We start from the raw sequence: 12,000 nt of genomic DNA, 5'->3' as shown, positions 1-12,000 counted from the left end.
CCCTCTTTCCTCCCCCACCTGGAGGGCAAGGGAAGGGAGAGGGAGAGGGAGAGAGGAGCCTTCTCTGCCGCATCGCCTCCCGGGTCTCCTCCCGGCCGCCGCCCCACACTTTCCCCCATGCAACCCGCCCCATTGTGCCTGCTCCGCTTTCGGAGCCTCCTCCCTCCTCCTCCTCCTCCTCCTGCCTCTAGCAGCAGCAGCAGCAGCAGCAGCAGCCCTTCACCCTCATCATCATCATCATCATCGTCATCATGTGATGCTGGTAAGTCGTTGGCAAGTACAAGGGGGCTCTCTGTCTCCCTCTCCCTCCCTCCCTCTCTCTAGAAACAGCCCCCCACTCCATTTCCTGAGAAGTGCAGGGAGGGCAGAGGAGGGGAGACCCCCAGGGAGAAGGAGAGAGAGAGGAAGAGGGGGCTCTCATGCACACACACACACACACACCCAGCTGGGAGGGTGGGTGTGTATGGGTGTGTGGCTATGCTTCTCTCTCTTTCTGTGTGTGCAATGTGGAGGTGTGGGGGAAGGAGTGTGTTGGGAGACACACACAGACAGACAGGGGACTACTCTTCAGTGAGAGGAAAAGAGACTAGCCTCCTGCTGTACAGCTCCTGCTCAGGTCTGTGCCTCTTCTTCAGCTTCTTCTCCAAATAAACAGAGCAATGTGGGATGTATTTATTTCTCTGTGTGTGTAAATTGTGTTTATATATTCTTCTGCTCTCCCGTCCCATAAACTTAGGGTTGGGCTTGTTCAAAGAGAGGGAATTTGTATATGTGCATGTGAGTGTGTACACACACACACACACATACATATTCTGCTGTCCCATCCCATAACTATGTTTGGGCTTTGGGCTTGTTTAAACAGGGGAAATGTATACATATATATGTGTGTGTGTGTAAATATATATATGTGTGTGTGTGTGTACACACACATGCTTATATATATTCTGCTGTCCCATCCCATAACTATATTTGGGCTTTGGGGTTGTTTAAACAGGGGAAATATATACATGTGTGTGTATACACACACATATACACATATATAGACATATGCTTATATATTCTGCTCTCCCATCCCCTCACTATATTTGGGCTTTGGGGCTGTTTAAAGAAGGGATACACACACACACAGAAGTATTCAGAGTCTCTTGTGGGCATGGATTATTTTTGTCTTCTTGGGGACCATTGGTTGCCTTGCTTCACCTAGCAAAGAGAGCTGGCTTTAGGGGAGCCTTTGTTTCCCTTCTGGATAAGGCATGTGAATAGGGTACATTTATCTTAGGGGGGAACCCCCCAAAACCCTGCCAAATTCTGGGGCTGGCAGGTTGAATGGGGACTTGCTACTGCACTAGTTTGTCACTCCCCCCTGTTCTCCTCTTTATCCCCCTTTCTGAGTCTCTCTGTATTTGGTGGGCAAAGGGTTAAGGTTTCGAGGGCACTTGTGTGTTAATTGTGTTCCTTGCGCCACAATTGTTACTCTTCTGGCAGTCCTGACATGGACCTGTCACTTGCCACAGTGCATAGTTTGTGCAAGGGAGGAGGGGGAGCAGGGGGAAGGGAGGGAATTGCTGCCTTGTGGCCAGCATTGGACCCCCCCCCCCTTTCTCCCTCCCATTTCCATTAAGGTGGATCTGGCTGGAGTTGACAAAGGGAGAAGTTTGCCTTTCCACCAGTGGTAATGAATATTTGAGACCCAGCCTGGCAACTGCAGCTTGCTTCCATATGAGCTTGCGGGTAATGCGAGAGCACTGACCCGGGTGTCATGAGCGAGCATGAATGCAGTAAGTTTATATGCAGAAAGAACCAATTCCTATGTGGCTTGCTGTTTCAGAACTTCTCAGAAAACTTTTTGAAAGTGAAGAGTGGAGGGAGGGGAGCCCAATGCCTCACAGAGAGCTTCAGCAATTGTGCTGGACTTGGATTGTTTCCTGCAGTGTTTCTGGTCTCTGTCTGCACTCCCTGCTCCTCCAGACAAACCCCCTCTCCTTATGCATCCCTTAATAATAATTAAGGAAGTTCAACTGATTTAAAAGCCTTGGTCTCTAAATATCTAAGTACAGTGGAATGCATAATCTGTTTAAACACACACTGGTTAGCATTGGTGGTTCTCACTGCAGGTTCTGCTCACAGCTATTTAAAAGTAATGCTGTGAATACTTTCATGTCAAGCTTGTTTGTTTTTGTTTGTTTCTGTCTCCCCCTCCCTCTAAACTGAATAAGTATTGTGGAGCTGCTGAGGAAAACATTTGTATTTACATCCAAAGCATGTGAGTTTGTTGTTACACCAGGCATTTGCCAGTCAAGCCAACGTCATGCTTTAAAAACCCCTAGACCACCCCCTCCATTCCCTTTTCCTACTGGAGGACAGAGTTGATAAGCTAAGTCAATGGCCTGGTATGAAAATTGCATCTTGTCATGGGTGGGGCAAGGGGCTCTTGGCTTAGTGAATAGGAGTGGTCAGTTTTTAAAATGCAGGAAGCCCCTTCTTGTTCATAGGCTCTTGTTATTAGTTACGGATGTTGCAAAAAGCAGTGGTAGCAACTATGTAAAGTCAGCATTGGCAGGGTGGTGTTTTTGCTTCCCAAAGTCCTTAAGGGACAATTTCTTGTCCAAGAACCAAGGTGCGAGACTAAAACATGCTGAAGATGTTGGTTAGTGTACACACCTTGTTGTTTTGTGCCATGCCTTAGGTGGCTTTGGCTCACAAAATCCGGCTTTGATTGGCTGACAGCCAGGAAAACAAATTGGCCCAATTTAAGAGTCATGTGGTGAGGAGTGGGATGGAGATGCCGGTTTCCATGGTGTCCTCCCCCTTCTCCTCCTTCCCCCTTCCTAAATCTCCCTCCAGAATCTTGGCAGGTAAGTATTCGTGGCAGTCATGGACGGTGTCTTTATATGGCCCTGGTATGTGAGCTCCATTTTCAGAGTAGTCTTCAGCTTTGAAATGAAACAGGAGCAGCAGAGAGTGTATACACATGCACACATACACACACACACACACTCTCTCTCTCTCTCTCTCAAACACACACACAGGCACACACCCACATTGTCAGGAAGAAGATGGGAAGGATAGCACAGGCAGGTTTCAGAGATGCAGTTGAAGTAAATAACATCTGAATCCCCCCCCCCCTCATGACACAGCACACTTCTGTTTGTCAAAGTAGATCACTGGTTGAAAAATGATGCACTTAGCACATCAGTAGAAGCATTGAGTATACAACCACCATACCTGGTAAAGTAAGGCAGGTAATTCTGCTCTCCCTTTCTCTCTCCCCCTCTTTCTGTTCCTGCACTATATATTTAAGAGCACGGTAGAGCTAACTGTCTTACCAGCAGTATTTTCCCTCTGCCTCATGCGCAAACACAATGATGTCACTTTCCTTTTCTGCTCTCTGGTGGGGAGGGGGGCAGGAAAAGAAGGCTGGGCCACTCCTATTTGCTCTCAGGTCACGCATGGTGTTTCCTAATGACAGTAGGGCTATTGCAGATACCATTATTGGGGTCAGGAGTTCCTTCTCTTAAGGAATCTGAGGTGATGCTGAGGAAGAAATACTGGGTAGGAGTGTGGTCCCTTGTCCTTACTCTGCGTAATTCTTATGCATTGCTTTTTCTTTTTTAAAAAGAAAAGAACTCTGGGATGAGGAGCAAATGTTGCATCTCACCATTACCTGTTTGTCAGATAAAAGCTTGTGATAAATAAAAATAAAAATGTCACTCTTGGTTTTTGTATAAAGTCTTGAAGAGATCAATGCAAACTCTTAAATAATGTTAAATTTATCGTTCTCTTTTGCTGTCCTGGAACAAGGCTTTGCGTATTTGACAAGCATATGCATTTGCCCTCTTCCACAGTGACATTCCTAGACTTAAAATCTTTGAAACATGATGAGTAATACTGCCCAAGCTTTCATGAACTTCTAGGCAAAACATATTCACATCCCCCTGAAAGGAACATGCTGTTTGTTCACCCTTGCGGCACTGAATCCGCCCCCCTTCCCGGCTCATCTTCCAAGCACCAAGATGACAGCGAGGATTGTGCCCTTGGGACAGTTGCAGGGCAAACACTCAGGACATCCACCCCGAGGGTTTGTGTGTGTAATCATTTAGTGGTAGACTACATATTTGCATAAGGAAAGTCCTAGATTCAGTCTGCAGTATTCAAAGGATCTCTGCAAGACTGGGAAGGAGCTATGTTGAGGAACAGGGCATTCCTGCTGCCAGAGAAAATAGTACTGGGCTGGGTGGACCAGTGAGTAAACCAGTGGTGGGACTTGGTGTGATTTATGGAGCTACCTAATCTTGTCAGCTGCTAGTCCAGGTGTGCCACCCCCAAAGAACCCCAGGTCACTTGTTCCCACAAGTATTTGCATTTTTGTGTTCTTTGCTGTAGATATTGTAATGTTTTCTTATTGACTGGTTTGTAAGCAGCTTTGAGAAATTACAGGTGGAATGGGAAGACCATATCATGAAGTAGCTAATGTCGAGGAACGTAAAGTTGGTAGTTTAGTTTCTTCCAAAAACATTTGCAAGGTGGTATTAGCATGCTATATAGGCATGTAAGTGATGCAATGATAATTCACAGTGATATACCAGTATATCTGAAAGATCCCAGTACAGATAGGGTTGCCATATGTCAGGAGCTCCAAACCGGGACAAATGTAGGACAAATGTAGGGCAACATTTTCAAATGTAGGACACATTTTATAAAAAAAATGGAGGACGTGCAAAAAATTGAGGATTTTCAAAAATGTTAATATAAATGCATGTTTTTAAAGCATGATCAAAATGGAGGACATTTTGGCATTATTCCTAGACAGATGGCAGAAATGTATTTGCCCTCGGGTTCAACTTTACTTCTCAGAAGTGTGTACTTGGTCAAGGGACTGTGGTTTTTCTTCACTGTGCATGAGTTTGTAAAAATCACAGCAAGTTACATTGGCCGTGCCTCAGAGGCTTGTTGATATCAATATCACCATCATCATCATCATCACTATAATTGTCCAAGAAAGGCAGACTTGTTAGCATTCAAATCGCCATAAATACACAGAAAATGCACTTCCATATATTTAATAATAAAAAATAATGGGGGAAAAATAAAAAACAAGGCAGGGGTGTATATATTTAATAAAAAAATTAATGTAATAAAATAAAACAAGCAATAATAAAAATTAATGAAATAAAATAAAACAAGCAATAATAAAAATTAATGAAATAAAATAAAACAAGCAATAATAAAAATTAATGAAATAAAAAAAATAAAAAGCAATAATAAAAATTAATAAAATAAAATAAGTATTTTATATTTTTAAAAATAATTTAAAAGCCCCAAAAAACCAAGGCAGACCTAATGGCCACTGACTCAGCTTTCCTCCTCCTCCTCTGCCCCAATTCTGCCCTGGCCCCTTCAAGGCACCCTTCCTTCGGCTCCTTCCTCCTCCTCCTCCTCCTCTGCCCCAATTCTGCCCTGGCCCCTTCGAGGCACCCTTCCCTGGCTCCTTCCTCCTCCTCCTCCTCCTCCGCCCCAATTCTGCCCTGGCCCCTTCAAGGCACCCTTCCTCCGGCTCCTTCCTCCTCCTCCTCTCCTCCCCTCCTCCTCCTTAAGATGGCTGGCATGCGCGCGTGCGCGGGGAGGGAAGCTGGGCAGGCGCGCGCGCTGCCGCTGGCCCCTGCTGAGGCCTGGGCGGCGCGCGCCGAGGAGCCCGTCTTCTTTGGTCAGCTGGCCAATGGCTGGCTGGCCAAAGCAAGGGATGAGCTCCTGTTTTGGAGCCCTGTGTGTGTGCGCGCGCGCAGGTGGGCAAGCCCTGACGCGGTGGCGGCGGCGCTTCTGCCGCTGAGGAGGAGGAGGAAGGCGGAGCCGGAGGAGGAGGTGGGTTGGTGCTGCCCAGCCCACCACGAAGAGGAGGAGGAGGTGGGTTGGCGCAGCAGCCAGCCGCGTTAGCGGCAGCGGCTATGGCCGCAGGAGGAGCGGACCCCGAACCGGGAACAAGGCATGGGGGGCCCCCAAACCGGACCGTGACCGGGAGGGCCCCCCCAAAAGCGTGATTGTCACGGGGGCCGCCGGGTTATGGCATCCCTAAGTACAGAAGGACAGAGGGATGGGGCAATGTTCAACAGTGCAAATGTGGAAAGACAAGGTGTGTGTGTGAGTGTATGCATGCACGCACACACACGCACGCACGTATAGGGTTGGGAACAGGGGATAGGATGTTAAACTGTGACCTATTATAGGGCATGGCATGACCTGTGTCCTCTCCTCCCATTTACAGCAGCAGATGGTGTGAAGAACCAGAGGTTTGAACAGGGACAGGAAGTGTCATTCTAAATGCTGTATAGGGCCTTGGACTAGAGAGGGAAGGAGGTGGGGGAAGCTGCCTGCAGGAAGGAGGAATTCTTTAACCAGTGGGGCTCCTATGCTGGCTTCGAAAAGGAGTTGAGAAATTGGAAAGTGAACAGTACTGCTGTTATTTATCTGAGAGTCTTGTCAGCCAGCCAGGCATCCAAAGGGAGGGTGGGCTGAAGGTTGAGGCCAAGCATATAAAGTGAAATATTCAGACTTTTCAGCTGTTTCTTTAAAAAGATAGGCCCTGTAATAGAATCATAACAAATTAACTTGCTTTAATAAGTTTTCCCTTCAATATTTTTTTTTAAAGAAGGAAGGATACAGTATTCAATGACTGCTCTTATCAGTGTCTTTTCTTGCAAAGGAGATAAAGCTTCTCTGGCTTCAGAAGAAGAAAAGATTCCAGTCCCTATTGCTCAAAAAGGGGGTATGTATATCAGGGTAAAAAAGCGATTCTGGAACAATTTTCTTTGAGACTCAATAATTTTCTAGTATATATTTTTTCCTCTTGCCTTATGGGGAGAGGAGAAGAGAGAGAGGTTGGGACTGAGAAAGAGAGAATAGGACCTTCTCCATCTTTATTTATGAAATTTTCTCTCTTAAAGACATGTGCATGTGTTGTACTGGGCACATGCAACATTATTTGGGCACACACCAGAACATCCTAGGTCTGAAAAAACTTTCAACTGGGAGGTAGGGAATCAGGAAAATGGATAAGACTTTTTTCAAGCAGTAAGCACAGCTTAAGCTTTTGATGAGGTTGGGCAAGCAGGTAGAGGGCATTGGAGAAGTGAAGTGAGATGGAACTCTGTCTGCCAAATTTATCTCACAAGCTTGGAAGATCCCCTCCTCTCTTTTATTGTGAAATCTGTCAAAGGCTTATCTGAAAGAAGGTAGGAGGAAGCACAAGACAAGTGCATTTTGGGAATAAGTGCTTCTATATCTAAGAATGCCTGAGATCATGAGATGGGATATAAAGACCTTGCCTAAGCCAGTTCAGTCTGCTGGTAGCCAATGTTTTTCTACAAATAGTCTTGAGAATCCTGACCAGTATAAGGTTTCCTCTACTCTAGGAAGCCTTTCTCCTCTGGCATCCATACTGGAAGTATCCTGTTTCTAGCTTTGTCCTCCAGAATTCCCAGAGTAGAAGGATATACTAATTGGTGTGGGGATTTAATCATCTTGTCTTGATCACTGAAAAGGCTATGGGAATGCTTATTTGCAGTTACTAAGTGCCAACTGAGTGCTTCCTTCGTTCTTTTAAAAAAAGTTTGATTGCAATAAAGGCTGAGGTGTTTATGGCAGGTTTGGTCAGCTTGTACTTCCTGTTACAGTTGGCATTTGAAGTGGTTTTTCATATGTTGGTAGAGTTTTGTTTTATTGTAGCAACCCCAGTACCAGATGCTGGTGCAACATCAGCCTTGGCTACCTTTTGCTCTTTGAAATTTTGCTCTGTCTTTTACCCGCTCAAACATATGTGGTGAAGGGAGGTGAAGCACAGTAGAATCAACTTGGTAATCCAGCCGACTTGGTAATGCAAACAGGAGCAAGATCATGTGAAGGGGTAGCTGGCTTTCAAATAGTCTCCTCCCTGTCCTCTACACATGATCCAGTTTGGTGCTTCATACCAAGTGCAAAGCATCCTTGTCTCCCTCATGGAGGCCAACAAAGAGGCCCCTCCCCAGCAGCAGCAGTTGTTGCAAAGCTCAGGAACCAAGACCAGTGGTCCTCAAAGTTTGGCTCTTCAAATGTCTTGGACTCCCATCTCCCAAAATTTCTGACTACTGGCCATGCTGGGTGGGCCTTATGGGAGTTGAAGTCCAAAACATCTGATACGTGATTTATTCATAAAAAGCCCAATGCATTTTGTCCTATATATGTCCACAAACATCTTCATCAGGAGCTGTTTAGAATTTAACTTGGGTATAATTTAGCACCTTATTTTTTGCTAATTATATTGGGTGCTCCCCTAGTTTTGGTTTCTTTCAAAACCATCTGATGGACCAAAGATTGAGAACCACTCTTTTGGAGAAATGGAATAGGTCATTCTGAAGAATGGTTCCAATTTGATGATTATATATGAGAATCTGTCAAAAGCTGGATTTCATTGGCTTTTTGGACTCTAGAAGTGGTTGCATGCTGGAATGATCCATTAATGGTCACACCTATAAAATTAATTCCTGGTTGCTAATTCTCAGTCTTCAGAGGACCATGAGAAAAGGGAATCCAGCCATGCCTACATGTTTCTCTCTTTTATGGACTCTTATGCTGAAGTTGTAGATTGCATTATTTGTGCTCAAGTATTACAACATTTTTCTTTTTTTAAAAAAAATTGAGTCTGCTGCTTGGGTCCTTGTTCATTTACAGAGCCAAAGCCAATGGCCTAACTTTCTCTCTAGGAGAAGGGTTAGTGAAGGGAAACAGTGCTTTTCCAAGAAAGAGGGTTTGTTTTTGGAAGAAAAAAAAACTTCCTTATTATTGGTGTAGCTGTGAAGCCTTGACCTTCTCAACTCTTGGCTAGTGGTTGTTTACTGCATCTGCAGTCTCTGTGAGTGGTGGGAAGGAGAGAGAGAGTCATGAAGACTTATTTCTTGTTATGCTGACATTCATAGCAGTGTGTAAAAGGTGTATAGAGGAACAGTATCAAGTCATTGTGCTGGCTATAATGTTATACAGAATATGTTCAGTTTGGTAAAGGAAAATTCTTGGATCTTAAAAACTTTTAAAGGGGAAGCCTTGCTTTTGTGATCATATGTTATCTTGTGTCTCCTACAGAGAAGCTCTTCTTTCCTTTTTTCCAGTGTGATGAGTTTTTTAAAATTCATATCTGTATTTTAGTGACTTGAAATACTTTTGCACATTTCCTACTTCAATTCCAGTTAAGAAACTCTCTTATTTATAAATCAAGTGTTTCCCCCTACTACCCCCACCAAATGGATTTAAAAGTGAGGCTGCTGATAGTGGGGAAATAGGCAAGGGCAATATTTCAGAACTGTTTGAAAAGTTGTTACTCTAAAATGATCGTTTTAGTTAACATCACTAGCACAATTCTCTTGAAAATATAGGCAAGAGAAATTGCTGTAGTTAACAGTGTCTTGTTTCTGAAAGTCCTGCCTCTCTTAGGGTGGGGATGGGTGGAGAGTCACACATAATGCAGCTGTTTGTCTCTCTTAAACCAACAGCTGTTTGTCTCTTTCAAACCACAAGTCTTGGCTAGGAGATTATCAGTGAGGAACAAAGTTGCGGAAGGTGGGTGACAAGAGGGTTGAACAGAACTCTTGCTCCTCATCCCTTTCCCAAGAAATCAGTTCCTATACAATCTAAATGCTTCTCTGTCCTTTTGCTCATCTGTACAGTATGTTTTTATGTACTTCACAGTCTCTGCAAATTTATTTCCCACTTCTTTTGTAAAATATGTATGGTAACATCAGACTTTTGTGTGTCTTATACAAACAACAAACAAGCTCAACAAGCAAATCCATTTTTACGACAAGAACAAATCAGGTTCACTTAGACGTATTCTATATTATTTTATATACCATCTGGCTTCCAATAGTTAAGTATTTAATTTGGTGTGTTTTCCTCCCACCTTAACAAACAGAATATGATGGTGACAGGTTAATGGCAAGTACAGGTTAATGGAGTTGGAATGAACAGTGAATACTAGTAAAAGGAGCAAAATCAAGAATTCTGTGAAATCATGAATTTGTGCACACGCATATTTCACTACCGTTCATTGAAAGCTTGTTCCATCTACTCTACTCTACTAGTTATAAACATTTCCCGATACTATCCATATGCTTCTAACCTTTTCCAAATAATTATGAAGTCTAAAAATATGTACATAGAAGAGAATCTGATATTCTGGGGTAGTATTGGTGGGAATTCCATGTTGATACCTACTTCTTGCTTATAGAATCAATTAATGAAAATATGGAATACACCACCTTAGTCATTACAAATTACAAATGGGTTGTTGTGTGCCTTTCCCATGTGTTGACAATTCATTTGTTCAAGATGGTATTACACACGTACATTGGCTCCTCCTATCACTATCTTTCACTGTAAAGATTTGATATTGTGTTCCAACAAATTAGTTCCTAATTAAAAAAAACACCCCCCCATGTTTCGCATGGGGCTGAGGTGGATTATTTGTTTTATTTTATTGTACCCAAGGGTATCCCCAAAAAGAGTACGATTTTAAAAATGCAATCAAAAACATTACATCAATACAACAAGGTTTCATTGTGAACATTCATTGTATGGGGCAGTGAACACCATGAGGTATTCACTTGCTCCAAGGGTGGCAAAATGGTTTTCTGTAATAACCTCTCTAGTGGAGAGAACGTTGCCTGCTACAACTTGTTGGAGCATCTTTTAGATAGCAAGCAATGTTTTACGCTGATTTGTGGTATTTTAAAAGTAGCACTATTCTCATTAACTTCTGAAGCGGGACAGCAATAGTTACTTGTGTTTTGGGTTGTGCATCCATTCCGTTGGCCATGTACATCCTGTCAGGATAGCAATGATGTGAGAAAGCCATCCTATTCCCCATTATGAAAAGAGTTTCACATGATCCAAATCCAGGAAAAGAAATACCCATAGTACAACGTTTTCCTAATAATTCCAAGCACAGTTCAGCTAGAAAACAGTAGAGGAATTTCTGAAGTATTGCTCTTACGATTTCCAAGGTGGAGCAGGGGATGGGGACAGAAGGAAACAAGAGGGTTCTATGAGCTGCTAAGGCTCCTGGGGTATGAAAAATGGTGGGAAAGAAGAGGTCTTTTAAGGTATTGCTAGTAAGATAGCATTAAAAAAAGGAGGGGTGCAAAAATAGGAGACCCCATGGACTCCTTTTGGGGTATTCAATATAGATCTGGGCAGTACCAGGTACAGTACAGCTAGTAAATAAATAACGTTCAATTTGCTGTAATGAGAAGCATCTTTCATTTGATCTGACTCTTTAAAGCTCCAGCAGGAACTTGATCTGAAATCCTTTAGAAGACTGACATCTTTGTACTTTAGCATACTACTCTCTGATCTTCCTAACTGTTCCGACAAATTAATGTGTTCAGCATTTGATGGTTATTTGACTGGTCAATCATTTACCCCAGGAGACAACAAACCCAAGACAAGTAAATCACCTGTAGCTTATTGTTATTGGACAAGATAGTCCTCGAGTTGGGGATTTTCTTCATGTTGCTAATTAGCAAACAGAGATGCTGAACCACAGGGGGAACCAGAATCCAGGTGCTCAGCATGTCAGTGCCCAAAGGCTCAGCCACCACCATGTTATCACACAACTATCTGTTCTGCACTTCCTGACAGACCCACCTGTTTTAACTTACTAGCAAAGTAACAGAAGCTACTTTTTATTAGCTTCAGTTGTTGTAGAGACTCAGAAAAGGTGTTGTAAGAGTGAAACTTTGGGGCCATTTCTAAAAGGGAATGCTCGGGGCTTCCTACCATTGTTGATGTACACCTTAAGCAGAAGACCCTTTTTTTAAAGGTAAATATCCCATCTTCACATATGCATTTTGAGTAGTGTTTTCGTTCTTGTCCACTTGCTCACACACTGATTTGTTTTACTTGTTCAGTGTGAAACTGAATATCAGAATCATGATCTCTATTAAAATATTGAGAATCTTGTGTTGATGGGTCAGTTTG

The 12,000-nt window shown here is 43.3% G+C and overlaps 1 protein-coding gene across 5 annotated transcripts in view; it reads left to right on the top strand.

Moving 5' to 3' along the window:
• Window positions 1-231: 231 nt before the first annotated feature.
• LOC149319097 (Krueppel-like factor 12) overlaps window positions 232-12,000 on the top strand; it is a 261,087-nt gene continuing 249,318 nt past the window's right edge. For 2 of the 5 annotated variants that reach the window (XM_089511109.1, XM_089511108.1), the window contains exon 1: window positions 3,357-3,552. In XM_089511109.1, the coding sequence (XP_089367235.1) occupies window positions 3,463-3,552 (90 nt within the window). In that variant the 5' untranslated portion in view covers window positions 3,357-3,462. Of the gene's footprint in view, window positions 263-306; window positions 617-3,356; window positions 3,553-12,000 lie in introns of those variants that run through there. The other 3 variants (XM_089511110.1, XM_089511111.1, XM_089511107.1) reach the window with 3 other exon arrangements.

The sequence above is a fragment of the Sceloporus occidentalis genome, unplaced genomic scaffold (genome assembly GCF_023333645.1).
Source record: "Sceloporus occidentalis isolate IW3139 unplaced genomic scaffold, rSceOcc1.0.p SCAF_2, whole genome shotgun sequence".
Taxonomy (NCBI): Eukaryota; Metazoa; Chordata; class Lepidosauria; order Squamata; family Phrynosomatidae; genus Sceloporus; species Sceloporus occidentalis.
This window is presented reverse-complemented; position numbering and strand designations above follow the sequence as displayed.